Source organism: Mirounga angustirostris, unplaced genomic scaffold, assembly GCF_029215605.1.
Source record: "Mirounga angustirostris isolate CCGP_5_RB_7025 unplaced genomic scaffold, mMirAng1.0.hap1 SCAF_16, whole genome shotgun sequence".
NCBI classification, from domain to species: domain Eukaryota; kingdom Metazoa; phylum Chordata; class Mammalia; order Carnivora; family Phocidae; genus Mirounga; species Mirounga angustirostris.
Window position 1 is genome coordinate 17,714,132 of NW_026991724.1, and position 17,467 is coordinate 17,731,598.

The 17,467-nt window shown below is 45.7% G+C and overlaps 3 protein-coding genes across 15 annotated transcripts in view; 1 reads left to right on the top strand and 2 right to left on the bottom strand.

The window, feature by feature from the left end:
• The window catches only part of PRMT7 (protein arginine methyltransferase 7), a 96,750-nt gene extending 94,824 nt beyond the window's left edge, over positions 1-1,926 (bottom strand). For 4 of the 5 annotated variants that reach the window (XM_054511277.2, XM_064580699.1, XM_064580698.1 and 1 more), the window contains exon 1: positions 1,787-1,925. The gene's annotated coding sequence lies outside the window, so the exon portion shown is untranslated. Of the gene's footprint in view, positions 1-1,786 lie in introns of all 5 variants that reach the window. The other variant, XM_045890854.3, reaches the window with a different exon arrangement.
• A 37-nt stretch (positions 1,927-1,963) lies between these two features.
• SLC7A6OS (solute carrier family 7 member 6 opposite strand) lies at positions 1,964-12,321 on the top strand. 2 transcript variants are annotated; one of them, XM_045890857.3, is made up of 5 exons: positions 1,964-2,158; positions 2,283-2,564; positions 9,050-9,253; positions 10,302-10,419; positions 11,557-12,321. In XM_045890857.3, exons 1-5 carry the CDS (start codon positions 1,964-1,966, stop codon positions 11,685-11,687), a joined length of 930 nt encoding a protein of 309 aa, XP_045746813.1. In that variant the 3' UTR covers positions 11,688-12,321. The 2 variants fall into 2 exon arrangements, with proteins under 2 accessions (XP_045746813.1, XP_064436782.1); XM_064580712.1 differs by lacking the exon at positions 11,557-12,321 and adding an exon at positions 10,862-10,965.
• The window catches only part of SLC7A6 (solute carrier family 7 member 6), a 39,526-nt gene continuing 32,673 nt past the window's right edge, over positions 10,615-17,467 (bottom strand). For 5 of the 8 annotated variants that reach the window (XM_064580704.1, XM_064580703.1, XM_064580705.1 and 2 more), the window contains one exon: positions 10,615-17,166. In XM_064580704.1, the coding sequence (XP_064436774.1) occupies positions 16,579-17,166 (588 nt within the window). In that variant the 3' untranslated portion in view covers positions 10,615-16,578. The remainder of the gene's footprint in view (positions 17,167-17,467) is intronic. The other 3 variants (XM_064580707.1, XM_064580706.1, XM_064580702.1) reach the window with 3 other exon arrangements.

Genomic DNA, 17,467 nt, shown 5'->3' on the forward strand with positions numbered 1-17,467 from the left:
ATCAAGCCCCGCATCGGGCTCCCTGCTCGGCGGGAATTCTGCTTCTTCCTCTTCCACTCCCCCCTGCTTGTGTTCCCTCTCTCGCTGTGTCTCTGTCAAATAAATAAATAAAATCTTTAAAAAAAAAAAAAGAAAGAAAGAAAACTGTAACCAAAAAAATGCTACAGTAGAAAGAAATGGCCACATCCGGCTGAATGTTCAGTGAAGACTTAAAAGATGGCTACGATTTAGGCAAGCATGGGAGGGAGAGGGCACTTCACCAGATTAGAAAGACTCAGTCATGCGCAGTGAATAAACCAGTTTAGCTGAAGTAAAACTGAACAAGGAGTCAAACATGTCAGTGGGGTACATACTGTGGAGAACCCTGAAACCCTTATCCTGTGGGGTATGTGGGATCAACTCTGAAGTCATTTAAAGGTTAACAGTGTAGTATTCTAATCTATGGAATTCCCTTTTTGTCTGTGCTCTTGCTTGAGCTTTACAAAGGACTACAGTTTTTTTTCACACCGGAGAGGTTACTGGTTTCATATAAATGTAAATAAATGCTTGCAGGTGGGAAACATGTCCTGTAACCTCTCTGGGTGAGAACTACACATCTACTGAGAAATCCCCTCATTTATTATTACAACTTGTCTTCTCCCAAAAGGAGCCACACTCCAGATTCAAGAGATATTTTGACACCCCCCTCCTCATTCTCCAAAACCTGTCAACTCAAGTGATGGTTTATAAGGAGGGAATGGAAACCACCCTGCCAAGCCCCAAGTGGATTACCTGTCAGACTTCAGAGCAGGTATTTGCTTCATTCATTCAAAATTTTAGTAAAATTTACACAATGCCAAACACCGCATTTGGGACTGGAGGACTCCCATAAACAAAAAAAGGAGATCTTTGTCCTCCAACAGATTAGGTTTTCATGAGGGAGAGACTAAGGATAAACAATCCCAGACTGTATGGGTGCAAGAAAGGAAATATGCAGGATGCTATTAAAAAGAGTAACAAGGCTATGGAAAGACTGAGGAAGGTGGCATTTAAATTGAGACATGCAAGATAAGCCAGGTTAAAAGTTATGGAAGAGTAGTGCTTATGTTTCTGGAAACCTTAGCCCTACTTTTCCCCTACCCCTATTTTCCCTACGGGGGGGAAAAATAACTAAGTGCATAAGCAAAAACTGACAAAAGCCTGAGTGACTGAAGCACTCTGAGCAGAGGTAAAATAGGCTATACCGGTGGGCTTCTGCAAATCACACTGGGCCAAGCTGGGTTCGGAAAGATGTTTGGATTTTGTTCTACATGCACTGGGAGCCACTCAAGAGTTTTAAGCACAAAAATGTCCACGTCAGATGTACGCTTTTACAGGGCCGCTCTGGCTGTGTGGTGAATGGACCGGTTTCCAACTACTCAACACAGTGACTGGGAAAAGCGAGCCCATAAGCAGTTCCCTGAATCCAAGAAACGTGGCCCAGCTAGGGGTGCGATGCTTGGAGTTCCGTATGTTTGCGGTTCGAGTCTCTGTCGCTGAGAGGAGGCGCCAAGTAGTATAATCCAGGTCCCCGTGGAAGTCACCGAACAGAACCGTTTCCCAGTTCTCTTGCCAGCCCAGGAGGGGCTCTCAGCCGCCCCATAAGGACTCTAGAAAGGTCCTCGAGAATCCGAAACAGACGGAAACCCTGGCGGCCCCAAACGCCCACGCCAGGTCCGTCAGCCCGAGACCTTGGGCTGTGAACAGAGGATGGCTGCACTCGGGACTCTACTGCGACCCCACCTTCCCAACCCGCCCAGGGCCTCACCCGCCGCAGAAACCGTTCCGTTCACTTCCGCCGCCGCCTCCACCTGGCCGCGGCTGGCGAGAGGGGGCGGGACCTCCCAGCGCCCGCTGAGCGTGCCGGGAGCGAGGCCCGGAAGCGGAACTTGAAGGCTCTCCCGTCGCACCCCACGCGTTCCCACAGTGCTCCGCGACAGCCGCTATGGAGGCCGGCAGGACTGCAGTGCTTCGCGTGAAGCGGAAGCGCAGCGCAGAGCCTGCCGAGGCCCTTGTCCTCTCTTGTAAACGCCTCCGGAGCGGCGCCGTCGAGTCGGCGACTCAAAAGACACCCTCCGAGGATCTGGAGAGAGGGCCAGAGAATAATGTCTTCCAATTGGTGGCCACTGTGCGCTCCCAGGTATTGGGCGGGATGGAGCCGGTGTTTGAAGGGGATCTTAGGGCACTGCCGGGACGAAATTGTATCCCTGACCCGTTGACGAACCTCCTGCTTACGCCGGCTTCCCTCCCCTACCACCTTCCAGGAGGAGCCAGTCCAGGCGCTCGTTCGAGCCGCCCTGCGCCCTTCCCGGGGCAGCCAGCAGCGTATCCGCCGCGATCTCCGCGCTTCGGTTCGGGAGATCCGGCAGGAGGGCCGCTACAGGGTGATCTCTGGCCGCCGGTCCTCGGGGATTCCCTCGGGTGGCCCAGAGTCCGAAGACGCACTGGGAAACCCAGAAGCATCCGAGGACGCAGGTTTCCAGCTGTTCGACCTGGTCCACGAGGAAGGAGACCCAGAGGCCGTCGCCACCGCAGGCTCCTCCAAAGTGAGTACCCGCCCAGAGAGCACTGGGCTTCCCCGGACTGATAGTGCCAGGAGTCTGGGCGTTAAGTCAGCACATAGTTAAGAGGAGGTACACGGCTTCACCTTACTGATGGATGATCTGTCAGCCCTGGTAACCTCGTTTTGCAGGTTAGGTTATTCATTCAACAAATATTTACTGAGTGGCCACTATGTGCCAGGCATTGTTCTTAGGTTCTGTGGATATAGCTTTGAGGACTTAACACTCTTTTTTAAAAAATATTTTATTTATTTACTCGACAGACAGTGAGAGAGGGAACACAAGCAGGGGGGTGGTGGGAGGGAGAAGCAGGTTTCCCGCCGAGCAGGGAGCCCGATGCGGGCCTCGATCGCAGGACCCTGGGATCATGACCTGAGCCGACCGAGCCACCCAGGCGCCCCGAGGACTTAACATTCAGGTAGAGGAGAGAAACAGTAAAGAAGTGAAATTCAATGTCAGATGGTGATAGGGAGGGGCTGTGTGTAGGGGAGGTGGTGGCAGGGAAAGAGTTTTCCATTTCAGAGAGGGTCTCAGAAAATGACATGAGAGTGAGAACTTGGAGGAGGTGAATGGCAAGGAACTGTGGATATCTTAAAGACAGTTTGGTGTGTTCAAGATCACTGTGCCCGGAGCCCAGTGAACTGAGGAGCTGGAGCCCAGTGAACGGAGGAAGAATAATAAGGAATTTGGGAGAGGATGCCTGCTAGACCCTGAAGGTACTTTTAAGGACATACTGCCTTTCACCCTGAGATGGGGAATTACTGGAGGTTTTTGAGCAAGGTAAAGATAGAACAGATGGAAAAACTCATCAAAGGGAGGTTAAAGGACTGGTCTTGGGTAGCAAATCAAATTTGAGGCAGATTGAAGTGTAGAGTGCAGGTCTTCTCACATTTAATCCAGTGTTCTTTCCGTTGTTACATTTACTAAATTTGTTTTGTACCTCAGTTCCAAAAAACAAACTCTACTACATGTATTAAGACTATAGAAATAGAGGCGCCTGGGTGGCAGTCGTTAAGCGTCTGCCTTCGGCTTGGGTCATGATCCCAGGGTCCTGGGATCGAGCCCCGCATTGGGCTCCCTGCTCGGCGGGAAGCCTGCTTCTCCCTCTCCTGCTCCCCCTGCTTGTGTTCCCTCTCTCGCTCTCTCTGTCAAATAAATAAAATCTTTAAAAAAAAAAAAAAGACAATAGAAAATTATCAAGCTAAGGTTTGCCTCCTCTTGATAAGCATTAAAAAAAAAAACTTCACTCTTCACTCTTTTGATAGTTTTTGAAGTTTAAAAACTGAAATTTTAATTCAAAATTTATCAAGCAAAAAATATTTAATTGTGGTGCTAATATACTTGGATAACAATTTGGGCATGATGACTATAGCCACTTCTTTTACCAAAACTAACTGAAGACTGATTCATAAGTTACAAGTCAAATATCTTTTAAAAGTAAACCAGTGTTGAGTGGAATCAAATCTATCAAATAGCTCATTCAGGGCGCCTGGGTGGCTCAGTTGGTTAAGCGACTGCCTTTGGCTCAGGTCATGATCCTGGAGTCCCTGGATCGAGTCCTGCATCGGGCTCCCTGCTCAGCAGGGAGTCTGCTTCTCCCTCTCCCACTCCCCCTGCTTGTGTTCCCTCCCTCGCTGTGTCTTTCTCTATCAAATAAATAAATAAAATCTTAAAAAAAAAAATAGCTCATTCAGTTTTATAACAAAAACTAGTATATAAACTGATGAAGGATGTGAATACAGATCTTTCTCAACAATGCAATACAACTGTAAATACATCAAAAAGTGTTTGCTCGTTGGGGCATCTGGGTGGCTTAGTCGGTTAAGTGGCTGCCTTAGGCTCAGGTCATGATCCTAGGGTCCTGGGATCAAGCCCCGCATCAGGCTCCCTGCTGAGCAGGGAGCCTGCTTCTCCCTCTCCCTCTGCCCCTCCTCCCTGCTTGTTTTCTCTCTCTTTCTCTTTCAAATAAATAAATAAAATATTTTTTTTTTTAAGTGTTTGCACGGGGTGCCTGGGTGGCTCAGTCGTTAAGCGTCTGCCTTCGGCTCAGGTCATGATCCCAAAGTCCTGGGATCAAGCCCCACATCGGGCTCCCTGCTCCTCGGGAAGCCTGCTTCTCCCTCTCCCACTCCCCCTGCCTGTGTTCCCTCTCTTGCTGTGTCTCTCTCTGTCAAATAAATAAAATCTTTAAAAAAAAAACAAAACGTTTTTGCACATGAAAGAGTGGGACATCTGGCTTGCCAGCAGTCACCTTCATTTGACGTGCAATGGAAGAGCAATTTAAAAATGGGTAGTGTTGAGAAGGGCAAGAAGATTTTTGTTCAGAAATGTGCCCAGTGCTATACTGTCGAAAAGAGAGGCAAGGCAAGCATAAAACTGGGCCAAATCTCTATGGTCTATTGAGCGAAAGACAAGTCGCGCCCCTGGATTTTCTTAAAAGGATGCCAACGAGGTATCCGGGCACCTGGGTGGCTCAGTCGGTTGAGCGTCTGACTTCAGCTCAGGTCATGATCTTGGGGTCAGAGGATCCAGCTCTGCATTGGGCATGCTCAGCAGGGAGTCTGCTTGTCCTTCTGCCCCTCCCGCCTTGTGCCAGCTCTCTCACTCTCAAATAAATAAGTAAAATAATAAATAGAACAAAGGCATCACCTGGGGAGAGGAGACACTGATGGAATATTTGGATAAACCCAAGAAGTACATCCCTGGAACAAAAATTATCTTCGTGACATTAAGACAGGAGAAAGGGCAGACTTGATAGCTTATCTCAAAAAAGCTAAGGAGTAATAATTGGCCACCACTTTATTACAAAACAAAAATGTCTCATGTCTTTTTATGTGTACCATATTTAAACTGGTATCATACACCAGAATTCAGATTATGAATGGCTGATAGAGTATTTCTTTTGGACAGTCCTGATTTAAATAAGATTGGCTTGTGGTTAAATGAATAGGATCAGCTTTTTGAACTTTGATAGTAATTCTGGTTCAGCAAGTGCTGTCTTTGTTTTCTCCTTACAGAGATTTGATTATAATTGATTAGTAATGGTCAGCTTTTTAAAAAAATTTTATTTGCTTTTTAAGATTTTATTTATTTATTTGAGAGAGAGAATGAGAGATAGAGCATGAGAGAGGGGAGGGTCAGAGGAAGAAGCAGGCTCCCTGCCGAGCAGGGAGCCCGATGCGGGACTCGATCCTGGGACTCCAGGATCATGACCTGAGCCGAAGGCAGTCGCTTAACCAACTGAGCCACCCAGGTGCCGTTTAATTTTATTTTTAAGTAATCTATACACCGAACATGGGGCTCAAACCCACAACCCAGAGATCAAGAGTCATATACTCCACTAACTGAGCCAGTCAGGCGCCCCAGTAATGTTCAGCTTTTCATGGAGTCGGTAAATGCCATCTCTAAACCTATAGATTGATTTTATATTTAGACTGATATAACTGGTTATATTAATACATATGTAAATACTGAGGAAATCCCTTCACTGTCTCATAGAACAGCAAGACTCAGCTGTGTTTCAAGTTGTGTTTGTTAGCCTGTTAAAGGCAAGGGCTGAAGATAAGCTGGCAGTGTCCACTTTATCTTTTTGGTCTTAACTATGCCAATGCGGTTAAAATTCCCTGCATCTAAAATGTTGCCTTTTGCTTAATGAAAGGTATTTTAGTGTGGTTTATGTATAATATTAAATTAAGAATACTTAACACTTCTCACATTTTATAGATGATCTGTAAGGTCAGATGCTTTTAAAGCTCATTGTGACAGGATATAGTAGCACATTTTGCTTGTGGATTCTTTACTAAGCCAGACTACATTCTTGTCTTTTTTTTTTTTTTCCAGAATTGTCTTTTATTGTTTATTTATTTTTTTTTTAAAAAGATTATTTATTTATTTGACAGAAAGAGACACAGCGAGAGCAGGAACACAAGCAGGGGGAGTGGGAGAGGGAGAAGCAGGCCCCCCGCCGAGCAGGGAGCCCGATGCGGGGCTCGATCCCAGGACCCCGGGATCATGACCCAAGCCGAAGGCAGACGCTTAACGACTGAGCCACCCAGGCATCCCCAGAATTGTCTTTTAAACAGCTAATCAAAAACATCTGTAGAATTAATCACAGATTTTAAAAAATGTTTTGCCCTCAGTAATTATTTTTTTAAAAATGGATTTAAGCTGAAAGCAAATTTGGGGTTTTATGCATACTAGACTATCAGGGGAAAGGTTGTTGATAGCGCTGCTGGCAAGGCCATGATTAAAATGGTACATAAATGTAGTGCTTAAAATTGATGCAAGGCTTTTGGAAAACAGCATGGCTTTACATATCAGAAATCCTAAAAATAGCTTGGGGCCTATTTGAAAACTACTTAAATTTATTTTTATTGTTTGGATTCCAAAGCCATCTAAACATCTAAAGAAATTTTAAAATAGTGACAGCATTTTTGCCACATTATATTTCTCATTTTTTTTTATTTTTTAATTTAAATTCCATTAATATATAATGTATTACTTGTTTCAGGGGTACAGGTCTGTGACTCACCAGTCCTGTATAATAGCCAGTGCTCATTACAACACATACTCTCCCCAATATCCATCACCCAGTACATTTCTCATTAATTTGATGCCATTTATTTATTTATTTATTTTAAAGATTTTTATTTATTTATTTGAGAGAGAGAATGAGAGAGAGAGAGCAGGAGAGGGGGGAGGGTCAGAGGGAGAAGCAGACTCCCTGCCGAGCAGGGAGCCCGATGCGGGACTCGATCCCGGGACTCCAGGATCATGACCTGAGCCGAAGGCAGTCGCCCAACCAACTGAGCCACCCAGGCGCCCAATTTGATGCCATTTAAATTTTAAGCAAATATAGTACTATTTTAGAAGAAATCTTAAGTGAGAAAAGTTCCTTTTATTTTATCTAGTGATCTTACCCCCAGGATTTATCCTAGAGAAATAAGGCAGCAGAAGCAAACAGCTATGGGTGTGCCTGGGTGGCTCAGTTTAAGCGGCTGCCTTCAGCTAAAGTCATGATCCCAAGGTCCTGGGATCAAGTCCCACATTGGGCTCCCTGCTCAGCGGAGAGTCTGCTTCTCTGCTTCTGCCTCTGCCTGCCATTCCCCCCTGCTTGTGCGCGCTCTCTTTCCTCTCTCTCTGTCAAATAAATAAATAAAATCTTTAAAAATATGTATTTAAAAAAAAGTACGACATCATTGGGTGCCTGGGTGTCTCAGTTGAGTGTCCAACTCTTGGTTTTGGCTTAGGTCATGATCTCGGGGTTGTGGGATCAAGCGCCCCCCACTTGGGCTCCATGCTTGGAGGGGAGTCTGCTTGAGATTGTTCTTCTCCCTCTACCCCTCCCCTGCTCACGCATGCACTTGCTGGCTCTCAAATACATTTTTTTTTTTTTTTAAGATTTTATTTATTGATTAGAGAGAAAGGGAGAAAACACAAGCAGGGGGAGCAGCAGAGGGAGTGGGAGAAGCATGCTCCCTGAGCAAGGATCCCATTTGTGGGGCTCTATCCCAGGACCCTGGGATCATGACCTGAGCCGAAGGCAGCCTCCTAACTGGCTGAGCTACCCAGGTGCCCCTCAAATAAATCTTTTTTTTTTTTTTTTTAAGATTTTATTTATTTGTTTGAGAGAAAGAGACACAGCGAGAGAAGGAACACAAGCAGGGGGAGTAGGAGAGGAAGAAGCAGGCCTCCCACTGAGCAGGAAGCCCGATGCGGGGCTCGATCCCAGGACCCTGGAATCATGACCTGAGCCGAGGGCAGACAAATAAATCTTTTTTTAGTATATGTGCTGCCGAAGCGAGCACGACAAATAAATCTTTTAAAAAAGAAAAGGGACATCATTGTGGGCAACCAGGTGGGAGTAGTCATCAGAGTCCAAGAATCGCTTTTAGATCCCTATAGGAGGTCACACAAAATGCAGAGACATTGGGGATCAGCCCAAGAAGTGCTGCTGTGGGCCTGCAGATCCCTAAGGGGAGATCTTCTCAGGCCAGTCTTTCCATATACTCTCTTATGTTGGTCAAGCACAAAAGAGCAGAAAACTATCTTAAGTCTATCTCAAAAGAAAAACTACATAATTATTTTAGAAATAGTTAATTTTTTAATTTCATAGCTAATAGACCAGTAGGACATGGGGATAAGAATCTTGAATCTAGGGGTGCCTGGGTGGCTGAGTCACTAAGCGTCTGCCTTCAGCTCAGGTCATGATCCCAGGGTCCTGGGATCGAGCCCCACATCGGGCTCCCTGCTCAGAGGGAAGCCTGCTTCTTCCTTTCCCACTCCCCCGCTTGTGTTCCCTCGCTCGCTGTCTCTCTCTGTCAAATAAATAAATAAAATGTTAAAAAAAAAAGAATCTTGAATCTAACATAGACAACTATAGAGATTTCCTTCACTCAAATCTTAAATTTCTCCTTTTGGAACATCCATGTTTTAGATCATGCATGTATCATCTCTTGATTTCTTTACAGACATCTGACCCGGATGTGATCCTCTGCAATTCCGTAGAGTTGATCCGTGAACGGCTGGCTCTATCTGAGGATGGACCAAGAATCGGGCACCAGGAGGAGCAGAAGGATGACTATGTGTATGACATATACTACTTGGAGATGGCCACTCCAGGATGGATTGAGAACATCCTCTCTGTACAGCCCTATTGCCAGGAGTGGGAGCTGGTAAGGGGACCCATTAGGATGAGAAGGGTATGAGGTAGCCTAAGCAGTTCTCTAGTCTGGGTGCTTTGTTTCCCTGTGTTCCACATTGCCTCCAGTGGGTTCAAGATTGTTCTTAGCTCTTCCTGTCCTTGTTTAAATGGAAAAATTTATTCTAAATGCCTTCTAGGAACCTGGGTTTAGTGCAGGGAATTTTGGGAATGACAGGTACACTGAATTTTTGCTCTTAATAGTTCTTTTACAAGGTTTGCAACATCATTTTTATCATTTATTAACACCTACTTTCAGGGGAAAACATATGGGGGCTTATAATAAAGACAAAATAAACCAGAAATTCTTAACATGAATAGGAATAAAAGCTTTTTTTTTTTTAAACTGGATCTTAAAGGGGGGAGACCTTGGATTAAGAAAGCTAACATCCTGACATTTTTTTTTTTAAAGCAATCTCTACACCCAATGTGGGGCTTGAACTCATAACCCTGAGATCAAGAGTTGCAGCTCTATTGACTGAGCCAGCAAAGCACCCCTTGACATCATTATTTTTAAAACAAATTCTAAAGTGAGGAGCGGCACCTTATCCCATACCTGCATTGCAACCATAGTCTCACAGTCAGGCACCCACCTTGGATCATTGCATAGCCCCTCTCCCTGCGCCCCTCACACTTAGATTTTGGTTCTGGTTTTTGGCATCACCCATAATCCATATAATCTCTCTCCCACCTGGCTGTCCTTCAAGTTTAAAGATCAGTGCCAACACTTACTCAGAGGTCTCTCTCCTCCCCACCTTGGTGTGTTCCCTTCTGGAGTTCATCCTATCCCACTGGGAATGTGATGGCTGGAGGTAGACTCTGAGAAGTAGGGCTGCTGTCTCTACCTTGTAGCCCAAGGTTACTACAGCCCCTTGTGCAGCAGACTCAGACCAGCTCCTAGGCTGCCTCTTTTCCACACAGTGCTCTTAAATGATTTTTCCAAGTTGGTCTGCTAATAGCTTCCCCCACAGCACAGCCTTAGAGGTTTTGACTTATACTCATGTTTGTGTTGAGATGTGCAGGTGAATGATGACCAGCAACCAGAAGATATTTATGAAGATGATGATGATGAGAACAGTGAGAATAACTGGCGCAATGAGTATCCAGAGGAGGAGAACACTGATGGAGATGAGTCCAGAGGTACATGGGTGGCAGCCTTGGATGGGAAGGAACTAGTGGGATCCAAGACTGAGGTGTGAGCATGGTTAACAAGTACATCTTAACTGGCTTTCCTTCTCTGCCATTGAACTCCCAACAGCTCAACCACAAGCTATTAGAGCTATAGGAGCCCCAAGAACTAGTGTTTCCGGGGGAAGCCTAGGTTCAAATCCTTAGTTCTTTTTTTTTTTTTAAGAGTATTTTTTTTTTTAAAGATATTTATTTGATAGATAGAGATAGCGAGAGCAGGAACACAAGCAGGGGGAGTGGGAAAGGGAGAAGCAGGCCTCCCGCTGAGCAGGGAGCCCGATGCGGGGCTCGATCCCAGGACCTGGGATCATGACCTGAGCTGAAGGCAGACGCTTAACGACTGAGCCATCCAGGCGCCCCTCAAATCCTTAGTTCTGTCATTTCCTATCTGTAGGACTTGGGGAAGTTACTTCACCTCATGGAGCCTCATCCTCTCTCCAGAAAACAGGAGAATATTGCACTAACTTCAGTGGTTGGGATTAAGAGAAACATCTTAGGTCAGTGTCTCTTCTCCTGCTTCAGTCAAGAAGGTATTGAAGAGGTTTGCCAGTTGGAGCAGGGCTAGGATTTTGACAGATCAGTTATCTAACTTCTCAAGAAGTTGCTTTGTTTACAATGTTTTGAGAAAGATGCAACACACAGACATGGTAGCTGGGGGAAAGAGGAAGGAAAGATACTCTGGTGACACAGATCCTTCAAGGATTATGTTCTTTGTGCCAACAAAAAGAATTTCTCAGTGTCTGTTAATGGAAGGACAATTAATTAAACTGTGACTATTCTATCTGGGAAGTACTGATATGTTAAAAGGATAGGGGCAGACGTGAAATTATGTTTACAGTATGACTACAACTATAATAACAAAAAGAAATCCTATCCTTAGGGGAGAAATGAAAAAATACTCCCAATGTTGTTGAGGGATTTGGTTTAGGTAGTACAAACAGGCTTGCTTTTTTCCCCCCCTAAATTCTCTTTACTGAGCTAGTATTGTAGAAGGAAGAACAACAACAAAAAAACACAGACCTTCCTGAGATGGGAAACGATTATCATGGTCACCTAGAAACTCAGAGCCCATTCCTGTTATCATTCTAGGCTCTGATGAATACGACAGCCTCAGCGAAGAGGAAAGAGGCAACGGCCCACCACAGATGTGGAGCAAATACCCTTTGGATGTGCAGAAGGAGTTTGGCTATGACAGCCCCCATGACCTGGATTCAGACTGATGATCCTGTGGTATCTATGAAGTTCAGTCATGTGCCCTGAGGGCTCTGACTGCAGCTTCAGCCATCCTGGTAACATCCCTGGGTTTTCTAGCTTAACACGAAAGGAAAAAGCATGTCCAGCAGCACCATCCTACCAGTGAAAACGTGTGCTAAAGGACTGTGTCTTTTTCAGTAACAGTAGGACCCCTTTGCCTCAGTCAAAAGTGACTCTATAGTCTGGAGGAAAAAATGCCATAAAAGTGAAGCTTCCTGGCCTGGGGATTTTCCCATTCTCCTGTGCTAAAGCCAGTAAGTGGAAGAGAAACTTCTGTTTCCTTAGCACTAAGCTTTAGCTTTCCCATACCACCAGGCCACTGCCTCCACTAAAAGCCTGTTTCTTTTGATAGATGGAATCTAGAAGGGCTACATTGGGTCCCTTATAGCAACACCGACGGGATAGTGGTGGCTGTTAGAGAGGGAAGTAGAATCTGCCTGAGCTCTGAGAGGTTTTAAGTTAATAGCTGTCTCCACCGCCCTGCTTCCTGACTCTGATAATGGTTGTAAAGACTGCTGTCTTCCTTTGTTCCAGGGAGAACAGGACATATGAATGTGATACTCTGTGTTTAGTAAAAATTAAAGGGAGCAAGAAAATTCCTTGAAAACTTTTTTTTTTATAAGATTTATTGAGAGAACACGAGCAGGAGGAAGGGGCAGAGGGAGAGGGAGAGAACGATCCTCAAGCAGACTCTGCATGGAGCACAAAGCCCAATGGGGGGAGGGGGAATTCCAGGACCCCAAAACCATGACCTGAGCCGAAATCAAGAGTCGGCCACCTAACTGACTGAGCCACCCAGGTGCCCCTACTTAAAAACCTTTTAAATCTGAGTATCTTTTTTTTTTTTAATTTATTAGGAGAAGCAGGCTCCCCACTGACCAGGGAGCCTGACACAGGGCTCAATCCCAGGACCCTGGGATCGTGACCTGAGCCGAAAGCAGATGCTTAACTGACTGAGCCACCCAGGTACCCAGATCGCAATGTCTTTTTTTTTTTTTTTTTAAAGATTTTATTTATTAGAGAGAGAGCATGAGAGGGGGGAGGGTCAAAAGGAGAAGCAGACTCCCTGCTGAGCAGGGAGCCCAATGTGGGACCCAGTGCCGGCACTCCAGGGTCATGACCTGAGCCGAAGGCAGTTGCTTAACCAACCGAACCACCCAGGCATCCCCAGATCTCAATGTCTATACATATGTTTTCCCACTGTACACACTCTCTCCCATCCCTACCCTCCACCAAAGATGGGGGGAGGGGGTTAGTGAGACAGAAGTTTCAGGATTGACCTTAGACACTTAAGGACTTCGGGCAAGTGAGGAAAAGGAAAACATAAACGTAGCTTTCCAATGAGAAAGGTCAACTATTCACAGCACTCACCAAAAACAGTGACCAATTCTGTTACCAAAACTTAGATTCCTTGTAAGGAAACCCTGACCCTACTTCTTTCCATACCACAAATATCTTAACTCTGAGTTGGCATTTATTCTTCTAATGTAACATTGTCCCACAGAACTTTGTGCAAAGATGGATATGTTTAGTAGTAGCCACTAGCCACATGTGGCTCAGCTCTAGAAATATGATTAGTGCGCCTGAGGAATCAGATTTTTTATTTTATTTTAATTAGCTACCTGTGGCTAGTAGTTACTATACTGGACAGCACAGGTCTAGGAAAACAATACACAAAATCACAGAATCTTTGGTTCAAAATGTGCCTTCTTGGCATGTGGCACAGACTCACTATCAGTACACAGGGATAGGTGGTCTTCCCACATCTTTTAAGATTTCATATCTTTTTCCATCCTGCCTCCACCCATTCTTTCTTTCTGTATTCATTTTGTAGGTCTTCACCTACATTAGTTCCTATCCACATGTTAAACCTGCCTAAGTGGTTAAATTCTGTATGTTCACATCCTCAGGCTCTTGCAGTTAGAAAACCAACGAAACTATCCTAGCTATGCACAAAGGTACAATTCAGAGTTGCAACAGGCAGCAATTTATAGGTCTATAATACTAGTCACCTTAGTCTTCTGTAGGCATAGAAACAAAGGATTAAAAACCACTCCATGCCATTATAATGTGCTCACTGCTGTTCATGTACTCGTTAAAGTTTGCCAACATTAAAGGGCTGACAACCTCACATACTGTACCTACTGCAAAAGGGATTAGCACACCAGGAGAAGGATTGAAGGAGACGAACAACAAAGACCTTGCAGAAATTTAATTCCACCATGAAGCTTGAGTGCTGTAGGGAGTCTCTGGCTTCCCTCCCACAGAAGGGTTCCTGGGTGAAGTCTGTATCCAGCACAGAGGGGAAGAATGCGGTTGCCATCCAGTAATGAGAGGAGGATGACATGGCTCACTAAGCTTGTCCTGGGGCACTTAGGGTGTGAGGCCCGTGCTTCTCCCAGGAGCCACTGGGGGCAGCAAGTTCCTGGGATTAGCTGGTCATTTACTTCAGTGGAGAAAGCTGAAACCTGGGTCAAGGATCCTTAAGACAAACACACTCTGCTTAAAGGATTAGCTCCAGAGGATCCCTGGGATAGGTGCCATCTTGGCTCAGACAGGAGTCATGTTTACATACTCCAGGCAAGTGAGAGACTCCCTATTGCCAGGAAGGAATGTGCTGTGCAAATCCCCAACCCATGACAGTAGGAATGTCCCCTCATTTTCTCATCCATGCATGCCCTGAACCGAAGGCAGCTGTGATCATGCTCCCCTAAATTGTCTTTATTGAACAGGTATGGCCAAGGTTACTCCCCTGGCCATTTGATGGAAAATAATGTTCAGAAAGGGAGATTGCCTCATAGTTCTTATCTTTACCATTGACCAGTTCTAAAACAAAAGGATAAGAAGTCCAGGCATGGGGTTAGCCAAGTTAGCAGGTTCCTCTGGACCCAGGATGACAGTAGGGAGTCTCTGGATTCCCTCCCACAGAAGGGTTCCTGGGTGAAGTCTGGACAGTTGTACAGTCCACTGCAACCATGGCTGCCCACGAGGGAACACCCATTAGGCCTGACCTGGATGCTAAAGCACACCCTGGAGCACCAGAATTAGTTGCTTCCAAACATGCAGTCTGCTGAGGAGCCAGATTGAGGTTGAAGCAGCTTTGTCCCCCAAAGTCTTCTCTGACCTCCAAAGGGAGAAATAGAAGTCCACACAAGTACCAAGCTCTTCCTGAGACTGCAGGCCCACCAGACCTCCAGCAAAGGGAGGCAGACAGGACAGGAATGCACTATCCTGATGATCCACACCAAGACAGTTCAGAGTGTAAACAAAGCCCAGTGTCAAGGACAGAAGAGGAGGATGCAGTCTGGTGTGAGGTTTTCGGAAAAGGTAAATGACCACTTCTAGCACCAAGGTGGGCTTGGCGGGGTCTGCACAGCAGTTCCTCACACCAGCCCTGACAGAAACAAGCTATTTGGTGGCTTGAGTCCATGAGATGTTCTCTAAGCCATTGAATGGCTGAGAGAATCCAGGTAATCCACTTCTAAAACAGTTTATGTCCTCCTAAAGTTCATACCAGAAACCAGAGATTTACCTTCTATCATTTAGAATAAGGACCTGAGGTCTCAAGTAAAATAAGGGATTATCTTTCAGAATAGCAGTATTATCAGACTTCTGACTCATGAATTTGTTGATTCGTCTTTGCTGATTTGAGCCAGGTGCTTATAATCTGTGACCTACTAACTAAAGTGTAACCAATATATGAGTAAAAAAAAAAATATGCAGCTAAGACTCAACAGAAGATTGTGCGTAAAACCAAGCAAAAAAAATCTGTGATCAGAGGCTGACCCACACCACCACGCAGAGACACCTCTAAGGGCAGAAGGACTCGGTTGGGGGTACTTTTGAGTTTTTAAACACAATCAGCTTATTGCATCCTGTAGATGAATGAACACCAGTGCTCTGCTAGAATTGGTGTACTGGATTAAATATCAATAAATAATGAAATACAACTGTCTTCCCAGGGAAAGATTCTGAGTCAGAGGAAGAAATGGTAGCATTTCAGGCCTCTAGAGTCAGTGCTTGGACCTGATCAGAGGGAACCTTCCCATAAAGCAGCCCCTTTGTAGAGGCTCCTGATGCAAACCTCAAATAACAAATTCAGAACCACCAGCCACATCTATTAACCTAGCAATCCCTCTTCCCCCAGTGCAGTTCGCCAAGTGTTTGGTAAGCTGTACCTACTCACCAGGAATAAAACTAAACAACTATTCCCCTGACCAAGCCCTCCCCACCACCACCCTCTATAAAGTTCCCACCTTCAGGCTTGCCTCAGACCCTGAGTCTTCTCCCGTAGCTTACCAATGAGAGTAACCACCAGAGCAGGCCATCAGCTCTGAGCCCCCCTTATACAATGTGGGCCACCAAACTCCTTTAGAATAAGAAAGGTGGGCTTGCAGTCTTGTCATCTGGACTTTGGTGGCTGTGGTTGGCCTTCCAGGCCTCAAGGGACATCACCTCTGGCCTCTAGTCCGTTTTCCTCTCAACTTTTTTTTCTTCAGTTACATCAAGCTCAGTCAGGACGCAAAAGCAAAGCTGCTGGGTGACTTTGGTGACAGCAGCTAAATGAAAATAGAGAACAGAATTCAGCAAGCTGACAGCTACAACTCAATATGAACACCCCAAAGTTGATTAAAGCAGATCTGTGGCTCCTTCCCACCTGTCCCCTGGGTGTCCTGCACAAGGCTTTGCCTCTTACCACCAGCAAGCATCACTGTCCTTCATTCTGTGCCCAACCAGAAAGTAATGCATGACTCCTCGTCTTCCCACATGGATTGCACTTTTAAAAGTGTTTTAACCCAAAAATAGGACTCTAAAGTTAGAACTAAAGTGCTCATGTCAAGATCAAAAGGGAAGAAGTCATGTGGAACAACCAGGTCTCATGGTCTCTAGCACATCACTAGTATAGGGGAAGCTGTTAGCTACCACTCCCACCTCTGCATGCATCTGCGTACACGTACAAACACACACACACACACTGAATAACAGGCAAAAAAGCTCACCCAGGACATTTCGAATAAGGACTGGCCTCTGGGACTCAGGCAAGTAAACACCCACGAAGTAGACAGGAATCCCAGAGAGGGCAATCCCGATGCCAATGAGGGAATTGATGGTGTCACTGTATAGAGGCACAATCACCAGGAACAAGGAGCATATGCAGAACACGATGGGAAAAAACAGGCTCAGCTGAAATGAAGGGAGGTGAGATATTAGGTAAAGTGCTAAGGGGGAACAGGGTTTAGAGAAGTCACCGTGGGGAGATGGCCCATCCCTCCTAGTCTGTCCAGAGTCACTGACCTTGAGAGGCCGGGGTCGCTCAGGCTCCTTCCAGCGAAGATAGAGCTGTCCAGCAACAGACAGGCCCACAAAGAACCAATAGCTGAAGCTGAAGTAGTTGATGAGCAGGAAAACATCTTCCACAGTGAGGTAGATGAGTGTCATGGTACACTGGAAGGGGACGGGATGGAAGGAGCAGTGGGCATTGTTACCAGCAGGCCACCATAGGAGACTCCAACCACCCAGCAGTCAGCACCAGATCTGCCGCTCACCACTGATTTAGCTTACCAGGTTACCTCCAGTTCTTTCCATTGATCCCTTGGCATCAGATAGGTCTAATCTCTGTATTAACCTTCAAGGTGGTATCTCTCCCTCTTCTGTTCGGGGCCCTTCCCACACACAATGCCTCCCTTCTTTTTGCAAGCACTTTAGTAACAAGCCAGACTCCCTTCCCTTTTTTTTTAATTTTTTT